Source organism: Impatiens glandulifera, chromosome 7, assembly GCF_907164915.1.
Source record: "Impatiens glandulifera chromosome 7, dImpGla2.1, whole genome shotgun sequence".
In the NCBI taxonomy this organism is placed as follows: Eukaryota; Viridiplantae; Streptophyta; class Magnoliopsida; order Ericales; family Balsaminaceae; genus Impatiens; species Impatiens glandulifera.
Window position 1 is genome coordinate 24,712,692 of NC_061868.1, and position 24,997 is coordinate 24,737,688.

Here is a 24,997-nt window from a genome sequence, read left to right on the forward strand (position 1 = left end):
AGGACCGATAATCATTGACAAGGATAGGAAGGATTGGACAGCTGAAGATAGGAGAAGAAACAATCTGGATAACCATGTCAGAAACCGGATCTCCAACGGTGTGGATAGAAATACGTATTGCAAGATCAGGGACTGCAAAACCGCAAAGGAAACATGGGAAACGGTTATACAGATTCATGAGGGAAATGAAAGAACCAAGGAAAACAAGGTAATGGTAGCTACTCAAAAGTTTGAAAGCATCAAGATGAAACCGGGAGAAACAATAAGAGAATACAGTGACCGGTTCACAGGTGTGTTAGACGAGTTAGCAACTCTTGGCAAGAGGTATGATAACAAGGAAGTCATTATGAAAGCATTAAGATCTCTTCCAAGTGTGTGGGATATAAAGACAATGGTGATGAGGGAATCAAACTGCTTAAGCAAGATGAAACTACATGATGTATTCGAAGACCTTAAGGCATATGAGTTTGAAATGAGATCTAGGACTGAAGAAGAAGTCTCAGCCTCAACCTCAATCAGAGCATTGATCACATCCACAGAACCGGTTGTACCTGCACCGATCAGAACCGTTGAACAGTTCACCGAGGATGCCATGGCAATGCTTGCACAGAAATTTGGGAGATTCATGAAAAGAAGTCAACCGACAAACAACTACAACTATGGTGATAAATCAAACGTAAGGTGTTATAACTGCAACTGTCTGGGACACTTCAAGTGGGAATGCAGAAAACCGAGAAGGGATGACCGGAAATCGGACAATCAAAATAACCGAAATAACTATCAACAAACCGGTGAAGGAAGTGAGGTTCAGAAAGCACTGATAGCCGATGATGGAGGAAGCTTATGGGCTCACAGTGATAGTGATGATGAACTCACATGCCTCATGGCAAATGAGGAACAAGTATTTGACTCTCCTTGTGAAGAATTTACTAAAGATGAGTTATATAATGCATTGAATAATATGGTAGCGGAATATAAGAACCTGTTAACTTTATTACCTAAGCAACCCAACTTTAGAGCCGACCTCATAGTACCGATCTTGACCGAACTAGAGATCATAGAACCTGATGAAACCCCTACCTTAGAAATCGAGTTAGCACCTGAACCATCACTTAAGACCGAATAGTCTAATGAGCCAGTTCGAGAATTGACCGAGGAGGAAAACGCCTGACTCCAGTATAAAATGGCCGCATATAAAAGATCTAGTGACATGGTAAGAAAGATGTGTAGTTATAAGAGGCACTCTTTTTGCATGTTTGGCCTAAGATACAAAAACGATAGATCCAAAAATCAAAAACCCGTAGACAAAGTAAGGCTCTCAAAGGATGACATTCCTTTTGTAAGTTTTGTCAGAAGTTCCTTAACCGCTGAAGAGGAATTAACAGCCTATTATACGGAAGAAAAACTAACCTATGTAGGTCCAACTGACTCTGAAAAATGGCTTCACCCTGAGAAAAGGAAAGCCAACCTGTTCAAAAATAGGAGAGCAAATCCACAACCGCATAGGACAAACCAAAGATCATCCTCACACAAGGCTTTCTTAGGAAAGCCGAAAGACTCAAAACCGAGTGCCAAAAAGACAGTTAAAACCTTAACAAGGAAAGTTGTCTGGTTTGTCAAGGTCTTGATACCCAAGGGACTAATCGCCTGTGGACCCAAGTAAATGTGAGTACCAAATAGTTGTAAATAAGTACATTTTGCAGGATATAAAGAAACTGCTAGGAAACTCTGAATGGTACTTGGATAGTGGTTGCTCCAGGCATATGACCGGGAACAACAATCTTCTAACCGACATCAGAATAGAAACCGGTGCATTAATCACCTTCGGTGACAATTCAAAAGGTAGAACTGTGGGCAAGGGTAAGATTGTCCATAGTAACTTAACAATTGATAATGTACTCTTAGTTGAAAACCTACGTTTTAATTTGCTAAGTATCAGTCAGATGTGTGATGCTGGATACACTGTAGAATTTCTCAAACATGCATGCTTAGTTAAGAACTCTCAAGGTATCATACTTCTAACCAGAAATAGGCTAGGAAATATTTACAAGGTAGACTGGACAACTAAAGTAGAATATCATGTATGCATGATAGCTAAGACCGATCAAACCTGGCTATGGCATAAAAGACTAAATCACTTAAACATGAAAACCTTAAACTATATTCGCGGTAAAAAGTTGGTTGAAGGAGTTCCCGACATAGTGTTTAATAAGGATAAGGTTTGTTCAGCATGTCAAATGGGTAAACAAACTAGGTCAACCTTTAAGAGTAAAGGACACATTCAATCTAACCGATGCTTAGATCTTCTTCACATGGATTTATTTGGACCGATTCAGGTCATAAGTCTATGAGGCATGCTTTACACTATGGTAGTTGTTGATGATTACTCTAGGTATACATGGGTAATATTCTTACCATCTAAACGTGAAACCGCATCAAATTTGATTATACTGCTTAAACGTTTGCAAAATGAAAAATCAACACGCATTAACAGTATTAGGAGTAATAGAGGAACCGAATTTACAAATAGTACTTTAAATGCATTTCTTGATGAATCCGGTATTAGACACGAGTTGTCTAGTGCTAGAACTCCTCAACAAAACGGCCTAGCCGAGAGAAGAAATCGAACTCTCAAGGAAGCCGCACGGTCCATGATAGCCGATTCGGGTATTGCTCAAAAATTCTGGGCTGAGGCTATCAATACTGCATGTTACACACAAAACCGGTCTTTGATCAACAAGTTTCATAACAAAATACCTTATGAGGTATACTTTGATAGGGTTCCTAACCTTAAGTACCTTAAGATTTTCGGTTGTAAATGCTACATTCATATAAATGGCAAAACCTATTTATCTGCTTTTGATGCAAAAACCGATACTGGAATCATGTTAGGTTACTCAGCAGTGAGTAAAGCATATATAGTATATAACAACAGAACTTTAACCGTGGAGGAATCACTTCATGTTGTTTTTGATGAATCGGTTGAAAGCAACACTGCATCATGCTTTGATATACACAACAGATTGGAAAATAACAATATCAATTCTGATAGTGAAGATGAAATTCCGGTTTTCAGGAGGTTTGTCCATGACCAAATGGGTAATGATGAAACCCAGCCGGATCAAGCTGTCCCACGACAGGAAGCTGACACTTCGGTCCAAACAGAGGAAATCGGTCGGTCTGAAATTCCTGTTCAGCCTACCGATATGTCTAGTCTTGATCAAGTAAACGGTAATTTGGTAGACACTCCTGAACCGAATTTCAAAAGGAACACCAAACATCCTCCTGAGCTAATTATAGGTGACCCTTCAGAACCTGTTCGAACTAGGCATCAAATTCTGGAGGAATACTTCAATTCCGCTTTTATATCCCAGATTGAGCCGAAAAAAGTGGATGAAGCATTGTCAGATCCGGACTGGATTTTAGGAATGCAAGAAGAATTAAACCAGTTTGAGAGTAATAAAGTCTGGTACCTAGTCCTAGACCGAAAGATCAACCGGTCATAGGAACAAGATGGGTATTTAGAAATAAACTCAATGAAGACGGTTTGGTCACGAGGAACAAAGCCAGATTAGTGGCCCAAGGATACAAACAGGAAGAAGGCATTTATTTTGAAGAATCATTTGCCCTTGTAGCTAGGATTGAAGCTATTAGGATTTTTCTAGCTTTTGCTGCTTTCAAAAACTTTAAAGTTTTTCAAACGGATGTTAAAAGTGCATTCTTGAATGGTGACCTACGTAAAGAGGTATACGTTGAGCAACCACCCGGTTTCAAAAATGCTGAATTTCCAAACCATGTATACCGGTTAAACAAAGCTTTATACGGTCTAAAACAAGCTCCTAGAGCCTGGTATGACACACTAACCGCATTCCTGTTAAAACATGACTTCACCATCGGTTTGGTGGACAAAACACTCTTTAAGTTTGAGAAAAAGGAACATATCTTACTTGTTCAAATTTATGTAGATGACATCATCTTCAGATCAACCGATCCTAAGTTATGTGATAAATTCTCAACCCTGATGACTAACAAATTTGAAATGAGTATGATGGGGGAATTAAGCTTCTTCCTAGGTCTTCAGGTTAAGCAACTCGAAGAAGGAACCTTCATAAGCCAACCCAAGTATACTAAGGAACTTCTACAGAAATTTGGGATGGACACATGCTCCTCAGCGGCTACTCCAATGAGTTCATCGGTCAAATTGGACAAAGATGATGAGGGTCAAGCGGTAGACCTGACCGTTTACCAAGGCATCATCGGTTCTCTTCTATACCCGACAGCAAGTAGACCGGATATCCTATTTGCGGTCGGCGTGTGTGGAAGATTCCAGGCTAATCCAAAACAATCTCACTATACAGCCGCAAAGAGAATCTTGAAATATCTTAAGGGAACTCCTGACGTCGGTCTATGGTATCCAAAGGATTCATCATTTAACCTAACAAGTTATTCAGATGCAGACTATGCAGGTTGCAAGGTTAATAGAAAAAGCACAAGCGGAACATGCCAATTCCTAGGTGATCGGCTTGTTTCATGGCATAGCAAGAAACAAACATCAGTGGCCACATCAACCGCAGAAGCTGAATACCTGGCAGCCGGAAGCTGCTGTTCACAGCTTCTTTGGATCCAACAACAACTGAAGGATTTCGGTATCACGGCCGAAGAATCTCCAATCTTCTGTGATAACACAAGTGCCATAGCAATCACCTACAATCCGGTTCTACACTCTAGAACCAAGCACATTGACATAAGGCACCACTTCATTCGGGAACATGTCATTCTAAAGCATATCCGGCTGGAATACGTACCGACAAATCAACAAGTAGCCGATATCTTCACAAAGCCTCTGCAGGAAGCTAAGTTCTCTCAATTCAGACTCACACTCGGTTTAACCGATATTAGTCAGATCATCCATAAGGATGCTTAAAAGGGAAATCGGTTCAGACAGACAAAGCCAATAATTCCTCCTAAATTGTCGGACTCTAAATATACCAAGGTTTCTATGGAAGAACCGCCTGGTTTATCAGTCAGAGTAAACCGACCGGTTACTTAGTGCATGCACCAAATAACTGCATCGGGACGAACAACTGATAACTGACCGGTTCGGAAATAGCCTACTTCGAATTATTTGGCTTCCAAACAAAAGTGGAATAATTATCTGTGCTTAAACTTATCTGTTCTGAAACATTACCTTTTCAAAGTAAAATGCTCACACCTAAAAAGACGTGAAGATATGATATCTTTCATAGTCCAGGCCTATGACCAACAACCTAGGCTGTAGACATGTTTATTTCATGCAAAATCTTTCATCCTATGGTTAATAGACATCATTACCTATGACACACTGGATAATAAGATCATCCCTCCACTAATATATAAGTTGAGCAAACCTTAAACAAAACAATCACAAGTTATAACTCCCTCTCTCACTAAGACAAAAATGTCTCAATTCCCAAACATCCTTCAAGTGGACTTCAAATCTGCCCTGAGTACTGAACACTATGATGTATTCAAGATGATCAAATCACTTGAAGACACCGGTCTTCAGTACTTCTTAGATGACAAGCACGTCATCTACCCTAAATCTGTCCTGGAATTCCTTTACAACGCAAGGGTTTTCAGAGGAACTCCTCATTTTGATACACATATCCAATCAAAAGTGGGAGGCATAGTATTTGACTTCACCGAAAATGACTTTGCGAGATGTTTCGGCCTACCAAAACAAGGGCTGACCGATATCAATGTGCCGGCTGACCTAAATGCCGAGATCTCCCTAACCTTTGCCCGGTCAAGTCAACCCGTCGATGACCACGGTACGAAGTCACTGTTGAGAGCTGAATATCAGCTTCTCAACGACGTGATCGGTCGAAGCATCCTAGGGAGGGATGTAACGAACACCTACTGTACTGCAACCTTCAATATGATGGCCGCCATAACCACTGGCACACCGGTCAATTGGTCAAGGGTACTGTTCGACGTCCTAATCTGGATGATTGGCGTTCGAACAGTCGGCCTCGTTCCCCAACTCAGATGTATGCTTCTAGAGCTTGGAGTTCCAACCTGTCCAGGCGAGGGTTTGAACCAAGCCCAGGTGCTCATCAAGGAAGTCACCGACTCATTTTATGAGCGGTTTGAAAAGGCTTGAAAGAGGAGGAACCGTCGCCACAACCCCAACGGTGCCGTCACCTCCAGCGGATATTAAGTCACTCCTTCCTACAACCGGTCATTTTGCTGCACGCACCGGTTGTATCTTTGTTCAACTCCATTATGATCACTTCGGCCTAGTTTATGTTATTTTCGGTTTCAATCGGTTACTTTTCAGTTTGTTGTTGCATCCATCATTAATGAAAAGTAACATTTAATTAATGAAGCAACTCCCAACTACATGAGTAATTACTACCCAACTAACTTGGTTACCTTTAAACTAAATCCCTACCTCGAGCTCCGCAATCGGTCAAAAGTAACCTCTTCCCAATACACTTTGGAAACATAAATATTCTCTTATCTAATAAGACAAAACTGATCTTCAATGTTGACACTTTCCCTCCAAAATCAGATCTATATAAGGAGCCATCCCCTAATCAACTTAACACATCTCAAAACAAAAATCTCTTGAACTCCATCTCTCTCTTAGCAAAGTTTGAATCATGCCGAGCCGAACTCTAGGAAACTTCTTGAGCATTGATTTCGATTCTTGCATGGAACATGAGGATCTAGAAAGCAAGGAGCTCATGTTTGAATCTCTCATTGACACCGGCCTTCGCACTTTTCTCGAAGAATCTGGTCCCATACTCCTTGAGGATGTCAAGACCTTCTTTAGAAGTGCTTGCATAAGAGGAAACTACATTGTCTCCACAGTGAGAGATCACACCTTCTGGCTGGATGAAGCCGAATTTGCTCAAATGTTCAGCCTGCCCACGGAAGGGTTTTCCGATTTCCCAACAAGGGTGGGAAGTGCAGCGACCGAATACTCAAAACTCTTCTCCGGAACCGATGTACCGATGGAAAACTACGGGTTAAAAACCCGCCTTGCACACCACATCCAACTCCTATATGAGATTGTTAATCGTTCTATCATTTGTCAATCTCCGAATCAACGTTACTCAAAAAGAATATTTGACATGATGACCTATATTGTTAGCAACACGCCTATCAATTGGTCATCGGTCATTTTCCAGAATCTGATAACTATGGTTCTAACCAAGAAATGTCTCGGTTATGCTCCTCACATCAGTCGGTTAATCCTTAAGTACCGTCCAGAATTTGGACCGGGCACACCGGCATCTCCTTCGAACATTCTTGACATGGACGGGTGGAAGACAAGCTTTCTAGGGTAGTTATTACATAAGTTATATCTTTATTTCTTATGTATCTCTATGTCCAAACCGATCCATGTTTCGGTTTCTATCTTGTACTTTATCTTCAATGAAAATCCATTTCAGTTTCATAACCGGGTCAAAATTGCAAAAACTCAGATCATTCATCTAACTAACCGGTTAAAATCGATAAACAAATCTGTATTCGTTGAACTATCCGGTCAAAGTTAAAAAAAACGGCCAAAACAAACTCTTAAAAACAGAACCGGCCTACGTTTGCAATCTTACATGATTTTGATAATTTTAAATAAAATAATCAAAAAGGGAGAAATTGTTAGATAAAATTAGACCGATTAATAGAACTTAACACAAATAAACTCCCTATGCAGGAACAGACAAAGAACCGGACCGGTCAGATCACTGAGCCGGTTAAGAAACTCAACCGGTCAAACACATAAACCAACCAAAAACCTGACCGAACAAGAAGGCAAGATCGGTCAAAACAAGAAGGCCGGAAACACTAGACATTCGGTCATTTAGAAGCCAAGGAATAACCGGAAGCCATCCGGTTAACACACATAACCGACCAGCATAAGAAGATACTTCGGGTATCTGTTGAGAATGATACTAAAGGAACAGACTGAACATTGCCATATTCATACAAGTCTGAGGACAGTCTGCAGGCTGTAGAAGACCGTCCTACAAGATCTTTCCACTTCAGGATAAATCAGAAAAACAATCTTCCAAGTACAGACAACTGTCTAACCGACAGTCACCATATTGAGTAAAAGACAAACCTAGCCGGTTTGTCCTACATACTGAAAGATTAGACCGCCAGGTCTGAAAGGTTGACTGTCAGGTCTGAATCACTGAACCTCTGCTCAACCAATCAAATTCAAGGAAATGAAATATGATCGTTGGCATATTTCACCTATAAAAAGAGCAGCTGAAGAGGAGTAAACGCGGGACACAGTGAACAATTAATCTACAAGTGAAAAGAGTGTGTTCTATCTCTAGAAAGCTTAAGTGCTAAGTTTAAGTGTGTAATTCTACAATTTCGGTTAAAATTGTACGGGTGTTATCGAGCAGGAAATAAGTCTCGATCGGATTGTGTTTGTATTCCTTAGTGAATATCCTTCTCGCGGTTTCGAGAGGAAGAGGTGACGTAGGAGCTTTATCTCCGAACATCCATAAAACCTTGTCGTGTCATTTACTTTCTGCCAGTTCTACTTTCTAACCGATCTACATTAACTTACTTATACCACTATAACCGATTCAACAACATTGAAACTGACTTACTGAGTTACAAAACCGACCCAGCAACTTCCAAACATTTCTTATTCAAAACCGGTTCTGCCTATCTTGTGAGTGTGCCGCTTCAACCTGAAACAAACCACTTCCGCGCTTGAACCTGGTTCAAGGGTTTGTGACAGTTTGTGTAGTATTGAAACCCCGGTGTTAATCTCTAACCGGATTAATCACTACCCTTTGAGTAAGACGCGCTAACCAGCTAACCCCGGTTCTCCAGCCGCGACCTAGATCCTAACAGTTATATTTGAAAATTTTATTTAGCCTATGCTAAATTTGGAAATAACCTTTTTATGAGGGTTATTTCGTCAAATTTTCCCAAATTCCCTCCCTCTATCACTTCTCTTTATTAAATTAAAACAAATATCAAATTACTTATTTTAATAAACATTCATTTTTTTCAAATAAATACATTTTGTTAACTATTTTTTTAAGATGCATACAAAAATAAAGTATATATATTGACTTTTAGAAGTTAGTTATGATATTTACATTAATAATTTAGAGTTAAATAAAATTGAACATTAATTTCTTTTTTAATCATCACCACAAATATATGGGTAAGGATCTGCTGTCCCAAAATATGTTCCACTTGCTGTATCATTCATCTAAACAACATAATTTTGATAAATTAGACAAATAAAAAATTATATATATGAAATAAAACCTAAATTCTAAACTCTAAACCCTAAATTCTAAACCTTAAACCCTAAATCTTAAATCCTAAATTCAAAACCCTAAAAAATTATATACATATGACATTTTATTTTAATATTTAATTTTCTTTTTCCTCTTTCCACACTCTTCTCTCTCCTATGACACAGCAAGTGGAACATATTTTGGGACAGCAGATCCGAAGCCTAGCCCAAATATATATATATATATATAGTCAATCCACAAGATGGATGTAACCGATTAATAAACCAATATTATAGTTATTTTGATAGCAATGGTTAGATGGTGATTTCAATCTTACATAATTCACTGTTTTAAAAAATTCAAATTATAATTAACAATATTTCATCTAATTTCTTATTAATTCTTTAATTAAAATGTTAAAATACTTTTAATTTTTTTTTATTATTAAGTCAATTCTTTAAAATAAATGTTAATACTCTTTCAAAACTTATTTTTTTGATTTTAAACGGATTCAATTATAATTAAATATTACATCATAAAGTCTTTAATTACCGCAATTCATTAATTCAAATACACTATATTTAAATAATATAATTTATTTTATAATTATATATTAATATTAATTAAACTTTTTTGTCCAAAAATATTTTTCTTCTCAAAATCATTATTAAAATAATATTATTTAAATAAGCAAAAGTTTATTTAACTAAGAACAAACTCTAAGTTATTTTACTTTAAAAAAATTACAAATAATAAAAATCATTAAAGTTTATTTAACAAAGAACAAACTCTAAGTTATTTTACTTTAAAAAAAAATACAAATAATAAAAATCACTTTCTTTAATTTTGGGCTGCAAGTGATTTATTTTAATAACTACAAACCTAATCAGCTCATATGTTTTATTTTTCTAAAATTGCCTAAATAATTATTCTTTTTTATATATTTATTTGTTTATCCAGTTATGTTTAATACCTATAAACAAAATAATCTTAATAAAATCATATTTTATATTTGAATGTTTAGATTAGAGATATATCAATTTAATATATATATCAGGGCCAGCCATAGGGTAAGCCCGGCAAGCCCTCGGGCTAGGGCAGCCCACTCCCAGGACAGCCCATTTATTAAAAATATCAAAATATTTAGTTATGTTTATTATAATTTTAAACATAAATGGTGTAATGTGGTGGTTCAATATATGCATTTAAAGTTTTAATGTAGTTATGGGTTCAAATTTCACTAAAAACGATTTTTTTTTATCAATTTTTAAAACTAGACTTAGAGTAATAAAAAGTATATCGAACTTTTTCTATCGAGGCTAGGCAGCCCAAACCTCGGGGCTGGCTCTTTTATATATATATATATAAAATAGTAAAAAGTTTGTTTAAAATTAATATTATATTGGTGGTATTTTATTTTATTAATAATAAAATTAATTAAAATTAGTGTATATAAGTCTATCTAATATAAATGATTGGATATATATATAGTTATCTAAAAATTTATTCAATATTCCATATTAAAAATAAAAATGGATCAATTTGTGATATTTTATTCTTCATTTAGTAAGAAAAAAAGGTTTCAAATAATAATACAAGTTAATATTAATATTAAACTGTTTTATCCTTACATTTAAATGTGATTTACCAAAATATTATAGATACATTTAAATGTGATTTACCAAAATATTATAGATATATATAAAATATTAATTTTTATGGTATATCAAAAATTATAGATACGGTATACCATATATACATTACAATATATATATATATATATATATAATAATAATAATAAATTAAATTTTATATTATTAATTATCTTTTCATTCTATTTAGGATTTGTTTAGACATAATTTTATTTCACTAATTTAATATACTATTAATTCTTTATTATTTAATTATTTTTATATAAAAATTTTATATTTATTTTTCTAATTTAGAAAAAAAGTAAAATATCATTATTATTTTTTCTAATTATTTTCTCTAATATCTACTCTCTTAATTTATGTATTGGTTATGGTTAACTTTATTATATTTGTAATTGATTCTTGAATTAATATTACAAGTTAACATTATTTATTTATTTTTTTATTTTTTTATAATTTATATTATAACCGTTTAATAAAATATTTATTTAATTTTAACGTTACAATTTTTATTACTACGAACAAAACATTTTTAACAATAAAAAAGTGAAGAAGTAATCTCGTATTTTAATAAAATAGTATGTTTTTTTACCGACTCATTTGACACCCTATATTGAATTAGATTTATCTAAGAAGGTAAATATATATTTTATTATATATGAATTTTATGTTTTAAAATTCAGTAGAATTTAACTTATTTAATTATTATAATATAACTTTTTTTTATATATAATTTATTACACAAAATTTAAGCCCACCTTAATGCAAATTTCTGGATCCGTGTCACTGAATACGAATACATATACCGAAATACTAAAATAATATTTATAAATTATATATATAATATTTATAAAAAAATAAATAAATTTAAAATTAATTTAATTATGAAAATATTATTATTTAAAGTCAAAATAAAATATAATTATATTGTAATATTATTTAATTAAATATATAAAATTTTCACTATAATGTATTTGATTTATTTAAAAAATAAATAAATTTAATAAAGTATAATATTATCAAATTTATCTTAAATAGAAAATATTTTATTTCCTTCACTTTAGTCTAACAAAATAATACTTAATTATATTTTGTTAATTTTAATTTTTTAATTAAATTTATTTATTAATATTGACTTGTTTCTAAGAATGTTAAATTTAAAATATATATATATATATATTTTATTTTATAATGAATATTTTTATTTTTTTTATAATATTTGTGTAATAATCATATTAAATTAATTTTTTTATTTAGGTTAAAATATTTTTTAAGTATTAAATATATAGTACCGATACCAAATTAATTAAAGTATATCAAAATTAAGTTAAGATAAAAGTATAAATTTTTTTATACCAAAATTTTTAATAGTTATAGAAAAAAAATTAAAATATGTGTACCACTCCCTAAATTTAATAATAATAAATATAAAAGGGTTTACGTTGCTAGGGTTTGTAGTAAATATAAAAGGGTTTACGTTGCTAGGGTTTGTAGTCACGGTGTCACTCAACTCAACGAGGATTTAGGGTTGAAGCTGCCTTGAAGGGGTTTGAACTCAGATAACGAGAACAATGGCTTGTAGGGACGACGATTATAGATTTCTTCCGATAGTTGACGCCATTTCCGCCATCAATCAAAATGTTAACCTTGTTGGTGTCGTTTTAGAAACAAGTATTCCTCGTCAGTTTAAGGGCACCGGTAACATATTGCTATTTCCTTCTTTGATTTAAGTTTCCATTTTTATGGTATGAAATGGATCATCCTTAAAATTCAACTCTCTTGTACTTGTGCAGATTGTTTTTGCACTGTCAAGATAATAGACGAATCGTATTCTTCTCCTGGGCTACTTGTCAACTGCTTTGGAGAAAATATGGAAAAGCTCCCCTCTGTGCACTCAGCTGGAGACATAATACTCTTCTCTCGTGTTATGGTATTTTATTCTTATCTGCTTTCTTCAAGTAATCATCTTATTTGATCGATGCAAGGATTAGGAAGTATACTTTATGTAAATTGCTGAAGTTTGTTCTTATATAGAGTCTTGATTTCCTATTATTATTGTCCTTTAATGTTGTTTTTCCACTTTGCCTTCTTTTTCGTAAGTCAGTTATATTATTGTAGCGAGTGCTCTTGCCTCTAGACAGTGGTGAACTCTGTTATTCTTGGGTTTGGAGTCACCAATGTGTACTGTTTTAACATTTTTGTTCAGCTGTGTGTGTTATCCAGAAGGATATCCAGTAATATGGCTTAACCTTTGCAGATAAAATCTCACTGTGGAGACGTTAATGCTGTTTTCAACAAAAAGATCTCCTCATTTGCCATATTTGAGGGAAAACATGGCACTCAGTTTCTACCCTATCAGGCATCAGCAAACTTTCATCCAAGAGACGAGGATAATAAGTTTTTGGACTGCCTAAGGAAGTGGCTGCTTAATCGTAACCCGGACGAAAGTAAGTAATCCTGGTTTTACTGCTAGCCTAAAATACTAGTACATGTTTTGCAGTGAAAGAGCTTATAGAAAGGAAAGAAACAGTTAATTTATCTCTGTTAACTTATCTTTCATTGCTTTTACATAGCTGTGAAGTTACTTACTTTATGTATACAAAGGATTCACTGTTTTTAGAGGCAAACATTATATGGCATGGCAACCCTTTGCCAGAGTGGTAATTGTAACATATGGCCAGATGCCTATTGGTAATATCCTTAGGATGATGTGAAAGGAAGGAATGTATAGGCCACAAACAAATAAAATTAATGTTGATTATCAATGGAATGCATTTCTCTATCATTCATTTAATACAAGCATCAACTTAAAAAATAAGAACAAAGAGCTCCTGGAGAAGTGACTGTATTTGATCATGATTATATTGAGCACTTCTTGATGAAATAAGTGACTACGTTACATTTTAGGCAAAGTTACATTTATTCTAGTTGGATATTTTTTATACACTTCAATAGGTTATTTGAGTGAACAAAAAGTTTAGTGGGCTATTTGGGTCTTTCGTGCATCTTCAGTGACTATTTGAACTTTTGGCAAATTAGATCCAATAATTCCTCAAACTTCTAGTGGGAGATAAAATTGCTCCTTGAACTAATGAAAGTGTGCTTGTATAAAATTGATCATAACAACTTCCTGCCAGTTCTCTTTGGCTGGCAAGCTAAACACAAACTATATTATCTTATTTTTTTTTTACTAATATAGGATTATTTTGTCATCCTCGGCAATGCATTTAGTAGCACTTGATTTCATATAGGTGACTTATTTTTAAACATGTTAGAGCTTTATTCGACACCTTAATCAAAAGATAAAATTATTAGGATTATGCATCTTAGTTCAGACCTGGGCCATGAATATATAGCACAGAGTTATATCCTTGAGCATGAGGTTTTACATATTCATTATATTTGTTTATATTTTGTCAAAATTATCGCAAAATATGTTGCTAATTTCTAGCACAATGCCACACTATGTAACATCTGGATAAAAATCTTGTAACACTTTTTTTTTTTTATTCCAAGGCATTTCGTTGTTCGGGTTGAATGAGTATTTACCCTTGGAAGATATCAGAGTTGGAGAACACCTTACTTTGATATGCAAGGTAATGCAACAGTTTGCTTACCATATTCAGTGATTATGCAGTGTGTAAAATGTTCATATCCAAGAATTTGTCCATTTCTTTCAATATGAATTTTCTGGCAACTTTTGCTATGATTTCTTATGGTCTTGTTATGCTTTATATTGAACTCTTTTTCATAACCAGGTGCTTCACATATGTAAGGTTCAAGAAAACAAATGGATGGCCTTTGTTTGGGATGGCACTGATGCTCCACGAGCTAATATGCGAGCAAAGTAAGGCTTATTATTTGTGTTTATCATAGGAAGGGCAACATTGTGTTCTTTTGTCTTATATGATCAGTTAAAATACCATCAATCATCTAGTTCATCAGATATCACTGTTGGGGTTTAGGTTGTTTCCTTTTTGGAAACTAAATACCATATATTTTCTTAAATGTTTCCTTTGTCTAGATTTACAAAAATCTTTCGAGTATCTATTTGAAATTATAGAAAATCAATACAAAATTGTATTGTTAGAAATATGTTTCATTTACATAATAGAGATCATCTATGGATACCATTAGATAATAGCATCCTAAATTCAAGGCCATAATACCTAATTGAGCTTATTTGCATCCCATAGTGAGACATAAAGTGTTGAAAAATGTTCAAATCAAGTTAATATCTTACTCATTAGAAGTTGTCTCATGTGTTAGTTGTTTAAACAAAAATAAATAATTACATGTAATCCTTTCTTCTTCTATCTTCCTTCTGAATTCATCATCCTCTTCTTTGAAAAGGTCTTATCTACTTTAATGTATACTATTTTGAAAGGATAAATCATGAGATACCTCTTTCGTTGTTGCTATAAGTTAGGAAGTTGGGATAGTTTTGTTGTGTGATTAAGTTTGTTAGGTATGAACTGTAAAATGTGGGTGCTCTTTGATTTAGTTGCCTTTGTCTTTGCCTCCAAGTTACGTCACCACCGTTTCTCTTTCATTTACCACAAAGTTATGGAATGCCCACTACAAAAATCTCTAATTTACAATCAAATCCATCTCTATATCTAGTCTAATGATAAAACTATCAAGAACTTATCCTACATCCACGATAACTTTGCCAAATCTTGTATTCCTTTGCATTTTGATAATAATATTGAACATAAGAGGCTGGGGTCTCCAGTTCGATTCCCACTGGAAGCACCTTGATTGAAGTGGGGGTTGCGGTTGGATGTTGTACTATTCTCCTCCAAGAGATGTAACACTTGGATAACTCTTTTCCACTGTAACATAATGTACGACAACAAAGAGAGGCAGAATGAATGGGAGATTAAATATAAACCAGATGCCTCAATTTTTTTGAGGAGTTTTTTCCTTTAGAGCATGCCATCCTTTTCAGTGATTCGGCCATCCTTTTCAGTGATTCGGACGATGGTGACAGTCAGATTTCTGCAATTTGTCGAAATACTATCATTAGGGGAAATTTGTGTTTGTTGAGAATGTTTTATTATCTAGCATTTTTGGGTTCTCATGTGTCAACATATGGAGGACATATTTCTTTTTTTGAAAGACATAATTTGCGTATGTTAAAGTTAAAGAGGTTTGTAATTTTTTATTTTCTCCTTGAAAAGGAAAAGATAAAGGTTTCCTAATGACTATTAGAATTCAGATATAGTTTCAGTCTCTTGATGTAATAGTCTATTTTCTTACCAAATAGTAATGAAAATCTATGATTTCATAAGTGCTTTATTTGTAAAAACAGGAAAGAAAATGAAATTGAAAACCTGCCACCTTTACAATTGGAACCAACTCCCTTGCCAAGAGACGTTTTGCTTAAATTCCCAACCATTGGTACCATTTTGAGGGTGGTGATGGAAGACGATAATCAAGGTCTTCAATTACTAAATTGTGACAGATGGGTGAAATTGGTAAATGTTAAATGTGAAAAGTATGCTGGACTCTGGCGGTGTATGTTAATGCCTTCTAGCAAACTTCAGTATCTGTCAGACACCGAAAAACTCATATCGGAATCACAAAGGTGTTGATTTTTGCTTTATTTTTCTATTTTTTCATTTTGTTGTTTCCTAAGAATATCTGGATTTAGATTTTTACTTGGCAATGAATACATAGGAACTATGAAAAGCGGTTAACCTTAAAACGGCGTCGAGAGCCATTTTCTGTCCACTTGCCTCCTCCCTCTTCAATGATGACAGGTTGTCTTTGTTTTTTGTCCTATAATATACTGCTGTTACATAATCTTGAGTTTTTATTCTTAATATTTCATTCTTTGATTTCTTTGCTAATGTAGATGTTTTAGAACCCTTTGGACTAATGATTTGTAATTTTCTTTACAGAGACATCTTACACAGAGATGCCTTTCGTCACTTTAATGGATGTTATCACCCATCCAAAGGTATTGTAATATTCCCTTGCCATTAGAAGTAGTCAAATAATTTTTTTGAAGATGCCATTTTTCTTTTATTAGTAAGGTTTTAGGGTGCAGTTGTTTAGTCTATTTGTCACTCACTTTATTAAATGAAACTTTTTTTTGTCGATTTCTCATATGGATCTGGATTAGGATGTGATTCCATTTGGAAACTGAATTCTGTGCATAAACAAAAAGTTGATACATTTTTTATTAACCAAACAAGCCTGTAACCTCTAAGCACAAACTAATAGAAAGGAAAATCGATAAAAAGGCTTATTATTGAAAAGATGTAGCCCTCTTAATGCTGGAGCCTTATTTGCAGGTAACTGGTAAGTTTAAGTGTGCGGTTAGGGTTATTGCAATACGTCCATTTCAGTCGGAAGATTTCTGCTCTCCACAAGGAATATACAGGATAACATTGACCCTAGAGGATGCAACTGCCAGAATCCATGCATTTTTATTTGCAGAAGATTCGGTAACAGATCAACCATCCTTTTTTTCTTTTTTCTTTTGAGATTGAATTGAATTCCTAACTAATATATTGTTGTGATAGGAGTATTTTTTCGATGGATATCCTTCTGACAGGACATTGAAAAGAACTAGGAATGCTTTGCTTGGAGTGATGATTCCAAGTGGGAGGAGCAATGAAGAACAGCAATGCGCCCAAAGGAATCCACCATGGGTGCAGCTTTGTTTAAAATCGTATTATACCGATAAAAATGACAAGTGGGGAACCAGGAAGTATAGGATCTTTGCAACTAAGGTTGTGGACTGAGTCGACTGACCTTTTAATCATGTAAATGTTTTGTTTTGCTACGGTAGGATTTGGTGTTTTGCAGTTAATTGCAGACCTTTTTGCAACTAAGGTTGTGGGCTGACCTTTTTATCATCTAATCTTACCTCAAAAATGTTGTAAAACATTATTTTTGGTTTTTTTGCTACAATGGGAGTTGGATGTTTGAAGTTAACAATACCAAATCTTTTTTGCTTCTCTGATTTTACTTCAAATTTCCATTTTTTCTCATCATTATTCTTACCTTTACTATTATATAATAATAAATAAAATTTACAATATATAATAAAAAATAAAATTATATGTTTTCAAAATTAGTTAGAAGGATAAAGTCATTCTTTCATTATACAATATTTTTTATTTCACATGACAAATTTAAAATTATAAAAATATACAATTTATATAATTTATTATACTTCAATTTTCAAATTAATTTAGTAAAACTTGGACCTTTAATCTTGATGAGTGTTACAACTTTTAAGGCTTATAGCTCCTTGATCATTTGAATTTCAATTTACACAAAATATAATATCTAAGAATTTAATATCTGACTCTCCTGGTGAAATGTAAGTTAATTTAAACTCACTCTTTCAACAAAATCGAGAAACATACTAAAAATATATATATAATTTGTACAAACAAAGAGAGACAATGATCTTCTAGATTTTCTAGAACAAACTGCAAAAGTTGACACCAATTCAACATGAGATTCAATACTAATACATGCATTGCAGAATATCATACCTTTTTTTGTAAACCAACTCACTAAAGTCAACACATGATCTGTATCTCCAAATCGGATGCTAACTTGTCACTTCATATTGACCCGAGCACAACCCATTGACTCGGGTTTTTATTATAGGAAAGACAATAATAATGTCTTTCTTTAATAAATGAGCAGAACAAGCAACATTTACAAAAATGAGAAAAAGAAATACTCAAAATCATGCAGAGATCTCAAAAATCAAATAAACATGTAAGTTATCAACAAGGAGAAATGAGAAGTGTTCACATACTGCAAGGTACATGTAATGAAGGTTTGTGCCAAACATTGTCAAAGTCAAAAGATCCCGATCATAGAGGATTGACTAAAAAGGCAGGTGTAGAAAATGCATCATTCTTCTTTACAGAGAAGCCCAATTAAGGTATGAGTTAAGAAAATAATGTCAGATCCTTCCAGATTTAATATCTTGAAATCAGTCCCATATCATATTGTAATAGAATACATCAATTGAAATAACATAACAAAACAAGGCCAAAATCATCGACAGAAGACATAAACAAAATTGTTTGGCAAAAAAAATATTACTATCAATCAATATGATCTACAAAAGACACAAAGAGAGAAAGGGAGGTCTGATCTAAAATCAGGCTATACAATTTTCAGTACCAAGAATGATAATGATGATACTAACCCTAACCTACCAAACTGTTATATCATCCTCAAGTCTGCAAGCTTATTGAACTTTTTCCAGCTAAATTAGCAATAAAGTTTCAGTTATCAGTACAAAATATTGAAAATAATAACCAACAGACAATAAACACGTGAAAATTTGTTTATGAGTTTGAAATAATCTCCTACTAATCAGGAGTCAAGTAACTGTCCTATTATTTTGTTATGTTTCCGTAAGTTCTACCACGTTGGTTGTAGAAGACTAAGTCTTCATTTATTAGCTATTTAAAGCCTAACAAGTTATGCTTAATAAAGTATGAAGTATTTTCACTTCTGTTTGAGTGTTAAGTAAATCGTCTGAGAACCACAGTTATCTATTATCAAGTTTGAGTCATATTTTCCTTTTCATATATCAAGGAAATGTAAATGACAGGCTAATGGGAGCATAATTGCACTTCTTTTACTTTATTTGCTCAGTTTGGTTCTTGTAAGTTGGAAGTTGCTATAGTAGTTTTGTTTCTATTTAAAATTGTGTAGGGGTGCTGCTCTTCCAACTAATAGTTCATGTATCCCATGTATCTTTGATCCTCAAGGAAGGGCGGGAATATGTGGCGATTGGCTATTGGGTTCGAGCCTAGAGGCAGCTGCCTTGAGTGGCATGGGCTTAGCTAACCATGTAGTATTTCATAGTCCTCCTCTATTTTCTCCTTTATCTCCATTTTTTGTACTTCAAAATTATTTTTTAACAGCATTGAACATTTTGGGTAATGCAGCTTGCAGATTACTTTGGGAGTGATGGTTCATCCCCAGAAGAGTTAACTTTGGCCTCTTGAAGGGAAAGATATTGGGCAATTTCCTGGGTTAGAATCCAGTGAACTAACAGATAAGGTTCTTGCGATTCAAGCTTAGATCTTCAACACTATGATTAGAGGTATGACTAGCATAGCTAAAGCTTCTCTTTTATTATAACAAATATTTATAAGCTTGAACTGCTACTTTTCAACTCAGTATTGCATAGCAGATGTTAAAACTATTTGGAAAAAGAAAAAATTGAATGGTTAAATGTGGTTTGGTTTTGAAATGCAGAAATTCCATGGTATTTATATATTAGTAATTTGTAAATGGTTATTGACTTTGATTTTCTGTAATGCAGCTTGCATGCATCTATAACTTTGTTGATGGGGGGGTGAACTTCTGCAAATTGAAGAACATGATGATATTTGCAGAACATTCTAGGTCGGAGTCCAATGTTATTTGCCAACAAGTTTTGACAATGTTTTTTGTTGCAAATCTTCATATGCTTCCATTTTTGTTGCTGTAAATCTTGTTCCGATGAGACAACTCTGTATGAATCATGTCTGGGTCAGCTAGAGACAGTCCTATTTCAATTTTAAGGTTAATTATGTTGTTACAAACTATCTTAGAATTATACAAACTTGATTTAAAAATAGACATGAAGCTTTCTGAAAACTCGGTTTGATCACTCAAATAACCAAAAACCGACCTAATGTTTATATCGAAACTATGAAGAAAACCAACCACACTACAACTATCTATCTTCAAGGCAAATTGAATGACTGTTGTTATTACATAAGATATTAAACTGGAATTGAAAATCCATAAAACTTTTTACAATATCTAAATAATGCAATAAAGATACCTACCAAGACATGAATGTGATATTGTTGGAAATTAAAGAAAAGAAACAAAAAATAAAACTATCCTTAGGTTGTCTGGAGCTTCCTGGAGTAGGAGAAAACCATTACAAATTCCTTAGCCGAGCTGCCCACAGAAGCTGAAACCTTTCTCGATGTGGCAGGAGGTGTTTGTAGCCAGAGATCCAACACATTCTGCAGTTGTAATGTCGGAAGGACTCGATTGCCTTGGCATGTTATCTCTACCTGCAAATTATAATAATAATGAAAAAAGCTGTAACATTCAGTGAAAAACAAAGTTGGAGTTGGATGAACTCGCCTCAGCTTCACTTGTTAGATCAAGTTTCTTCATTCGATACTCCTGAATGAAAGAGACGGGCAAATTACCATCCCTATATTCAGGAGAGGAAAACTAAGGTCAATATCATTGAAAAAAATGCCTTGAGAGTAAAACAAATGAAAGAAATAAAAAGACATTAGACCAAGAACAAAACAAACTCAACATCACACATTTTCCATATATTTAGATTTAGTGAAGAAAATCGGCCCAACCTAACCTAACCTAACCCTAGAGAGGAGAAACAAATTTACATCATTCATAACTGCCTCTATCCTCCATCCATTCTTAGATAACTCTTGTTCAAAAGCACCAGAAAATATCTTTTCGGGGCCTCAATTCCCTGGTCTTCCACACATCCTTCCAATGCGCCTCACGGCTCACCTCAACATACACACCTTTGGCGCCTCTTTCTAAGCTCAGTTTGTGATACACTAGTTCTATCAAGCTCAGACTTCTGGACTGCATTGTACCCACAGAACCATCACTTCATCACTCAAGCCATACACATCCAGCCAATTCTTGAGAGCATATACTTTTCACTTTTCTTCATTGTCGAGTTGTGTTGGTTGATAACTCCTTCCTCACCGACCATACAAGTCCCGTTTTCTCGCCAGAGCCTTCCATAGTAAGCTGTGAAACTAGGGTTCTTCAGCATTCGCATCTCTTTGTGAACTGCCAAGTCACCTGCAGCACACTCCCTCATCTTGGAGACAACCCTGCAGAGCAGTTCATGGATCTCCTCACAGCCTAAGAAACCAACCTCAGAGCCTATCGGCCCTATCCTACCCTTAACTCTCCGGCGATGGAATCACCTTTTTCATCAACCAGATGCGATCCCTCCCCATGAATGAAACATAACACTCAGGCAGAGATACCCTGCTGCAAACGCATGGAACATCGTCAAGTCGGGCAGCAACAGAGGGGGTACTGCAGTGAGCATAGCATGGCCACTAAGGCCTTTTCATTCATTGTTCAAGCAGTCAAGGTCAATAAAGCAAGGCTTATGCCCTACCTAACTGCCTCACTTTAGCCTTCATGTCACCTTTAACATAAACAGGCATGATCTTGGGGCCTAGAAATTTAGCACCTTCAACCGAGTACGCCACACTTATAGTTCGGAGTATCAAGACCCCTTTTAAGAACAGAAACGTGTAGTTCTCCCCACTTGAGAGGCCATCCAGTATTCCGCCCCATTTCTATCTGATCAAATTGGGACAGAACGAAAAGTTCAAACCTACTCAGAAAACCTATTTGTTCCTGTCCTCTACTTGTTATAGGTTCTAAGAAGAGCGTGCACCCATCCTGGAACCATTTTAACTCAGTGGTCCTCTTTCCAGACAGATCACGTTCGCCCAGGCCGCTCATTTTCTGAATGTGATGATGTACATTGATAGTCGGGCACCCTGTATGGAGCTTACCCAACACAGGACCCTGATAATGTGTGGTTATGATTGCCCGTTCTTGCAGCGGGTACAACAAGTCGTTCAACTCTTGGCCAGTATACGAAGGCATCTTCAAAATACTGTGGAATGTTGTGGTTCATAATGCTGGAGAGAATGCTAAAATTTGATATTTTTTAGGATGATTAAACTATTATTAGAACGAAGGCTGTAATTTATATATAGGCAAATACTAGAATAAATGACATTACAACTTCCTAAATAAACATTAATATGTCTTTATTGAGAAGAAGGCAAACCATAATGGATCATGGGAAGGCAAAGGGACACTTTAGGTATAAGGCATTATTTGTATTCCACAATTAACATTACATCAAATATGAATTCAAAAGGAAATGATTGCAGAACAAACAAGGCCTAATTGTGGGTTATTTGAGATTACTTTTAAATTACCCAAAACAAACAAGGCTATAATTTCGGATTAACTTTATCTTTATAAATAAAAGACCGTGAGGCAACTAAAGAGAACCAAATTGGACAGTTTGGTATGTTTTCTTTAGCTCCCTTCAGTGGCGGACCCAGAAATATTTTCTCGGGGGGGCCAAATACATAGTAACGTAGAATTTTTTTGGCTATCAAATAAATGCATTTTTAATTAAAATTTTACTCGATAATTACATAAAAATACTAACAAGCACAATTACTAAATTATTCTTGTCCATGAGTCGGTACAAAAGAAGACAAAATATCTTTATTACGTTGACTATACAAATCAATCAATTCAAGAAAATTAACTTTATTTGATTAACTACTTGACTCGTATGTTCTCGAAAAGGTAATCCTTGCCTCAATAGAAAGCGTGTTACATCAAACATTGTCGTTAAACGGGTGCGATAATTTATTTCTATATCACGGCCATGTGTACATAAAACGTTTCTCACGTCATGACTTTGATATTAAAATGATTCAAATTGAACTCTAGTTTCATTATGACAACTATTTGAAGTTCTCATATGATGATTGAATCTTTTTAATGCCATTTTTCAATTTTTGTACCCATCTCCTATAAATGTATCATCTACGTTTTCTATATTTAAAGACTTGAAAAGATAACACCAAAACAAAATTATGCATCTTTTGATATGTTATATTCTAACTATGTATATTTGATCGGTAACATTAGACTCATTAGTAGGCTCATTAATTGATTGAAAAGACTCATGCTGGTCATGTGATGTAGAAGTACAAATTCGTTTATAGAACATCCCCATTATTCTATATCATATATAAAATAATTAATTAAAAATAAATATGTGTCAACCTTAGACACCTAAATAAAATCTATCAAATACATTTATTTGTTGAAATAATTTAAAACTAATTTAAAATTAAGAAATATAAAATAATATTTTATCCTTATATTTATATAAATGGTTATTTTACCCTTATATTTATAAGTAATTTGTATTATTAATTTTATTAAAATTAATAATATATATATATATATAAATTATAATATAAATGTAGTTTTAAAATAAATAATAATATTATATGATTTTCATTATTTTATATATAATTCTTTATATTTTAACTTATATAAATAAATTTTATTTATATATTAACTAAAATTTATGTATTATTATAAATATTGTATCTTAGAAAATATTTTTTTGTATAAAATAAAATATTAATAATAATTACTTTAATAAAATTATATTTGAAATTAGAATAATATAATTATGAATTAGTTTTTTTTATTAATTTTTATAAAAGAAAGTGTTAGTAAATAGTGTTGGTATAAAATAAAAATTTTATAAAAAGAAGTGTGAGGTTATTATAAAATAAATGTGAGAGGCAGGGTTTGATCGATCACCTGACCTCTATTATAGATTTCCGCTCCAAAACCATCCGGACAAAGCCTTATTTGGTAAATATATATAAAATATGTTAAAAGTTTTACCCTGGTTGGGGGAGGCCCGAGCCCCCCAAGGCCCCCTTGTAGGTCCGCCACTGGCTCCCTTAATGCTAATCATAGATTTTGCCGAGGAGGAACTCAGTAGTCCACTAGATGCATTATTTTGATCGTGCAATCTTTTGCGTTTAACAGGTCTTTCGTGCACTGGGTTTAATTCGTTGTTAATCTTGTTATCCTGCTGAGATTTAGATTTTTGCGGTTGTTCCTTTATTCTGGTCTTAGACAGACAGGAAGCTCAAGTTTCCCTGAGAAAGGCAAATCTTGATGACACAATTTGGAAGGCTTGGTCCTATTTGTGACTTCAACCAGACAGGCAGTTCAATGGTTTCCATAAATCAACATTCCTTTCCCATGTCTGAACATCTTTAGCCACTTCTTTATTAAATCCTTAGGATCCTAAGACAATATCATACCTCTGACTTGTGTGAGAGCCTTCAACAACTCTCTCAGTGAGATAATGGGTTGCCTTAAGTGCACCGTCCGAATGTCCCGCATACCATTTCCATTTGACTTTTGTGTCATCAAAATGAGCTTTCCTATAACTTGATC

At 34.1% G+C, this 24,997-nt stretch overlaps 2 protein-coding genes across 2 annotated transcripts; one reads left to right on the forward strand and one right to left on the reverse strand.

The window, feature by feature from the left end:
- The first annotated feature begins 12,387 nt into the window (after positions 1-12,387).
- On the forward strand, positions 12,388-17,888 carry LOC124910477 (protection of telomeres protein 1a-like). The gene is made up of 10 exons (XM_047451119.1): positions 12,388-12,610; positions 12,706-12,842; positions 13,170-13,359; positions 14,429-14,508; positions 14,671-14,759; positions 16,227-16,502; positions 16,595-16,677; positions 16,819-16,877; positions 17,215-17,367; positions 17,446-17,888. The coding sequence occupies exons 1-10, from the start codon at positions 12,484-12,486 to the stop codon at positions 17,665-17,667; spliced, it is 1,416 nt and encodes a 471-aa protein (XP_047307075.1). The 5' UTR covers positions 12,388-12,483; the 3' UTR covers positions 17,668-17,888.
- Positions 17,889-20,437: 2,549 nt separating this feature from the next.
- LOC124910478 (E3 ubiquitin protein ligase DRIP2-like) lies at positions 20,438-22,522 on the reverse strand. The gene is made up of 3 exons (XM_047451120.1): positions 21,325-22,522; positions 21,053-21,125; positions 20,438-20,979 (listed from the first exon to the last, which is right to left on the reverse strand). The coding sequence occupies exons 1-3, from the start codon at positions 21,327-21,329 to the stop codon at positions 20,803-20,805; spliced, it is 255 nt and encodes an 84-aa protein (XP_047307076.1). The 5' UTR covers positions 21,330-22,522; the 3' UTR covers positions 20,438-20,802.
- Positions 22,523-24,997: the final 2,475 nt, after the last annotated feature.

Coding starts and splice junctions, on each gene's coding strand:
- LOC124910477 (XM_047451119.1), top strand. CDS start 12,484: ATGGCTTGTAGGGACGACGATTATAGATTTCTTCCGATAGTTGACGCC. Junction 13,360..14,428: donor TAATCGTAACCCGGACGAAA/GTAAGTAATCCT, acceptor TTTTATTCCAAG/GCATTTCGTTGTTCGGGTTG. Junction 16,503..16,594: donor CTCATATCGGAATCACAAAG/GTGTTGATTTTT, acceptor ATGAATACATAG/GAACTATGAAAAGCGGTTAA.
- LOC124910478 (XM_047451120.1), bottom strand. Junction 20,980..21,052: donor ATCTAACAAGTGAAGCTGAG/GCGAGTTCATCC, acceptor TATAATTTGCAG/GTAGAGATAACATGCCAAGG.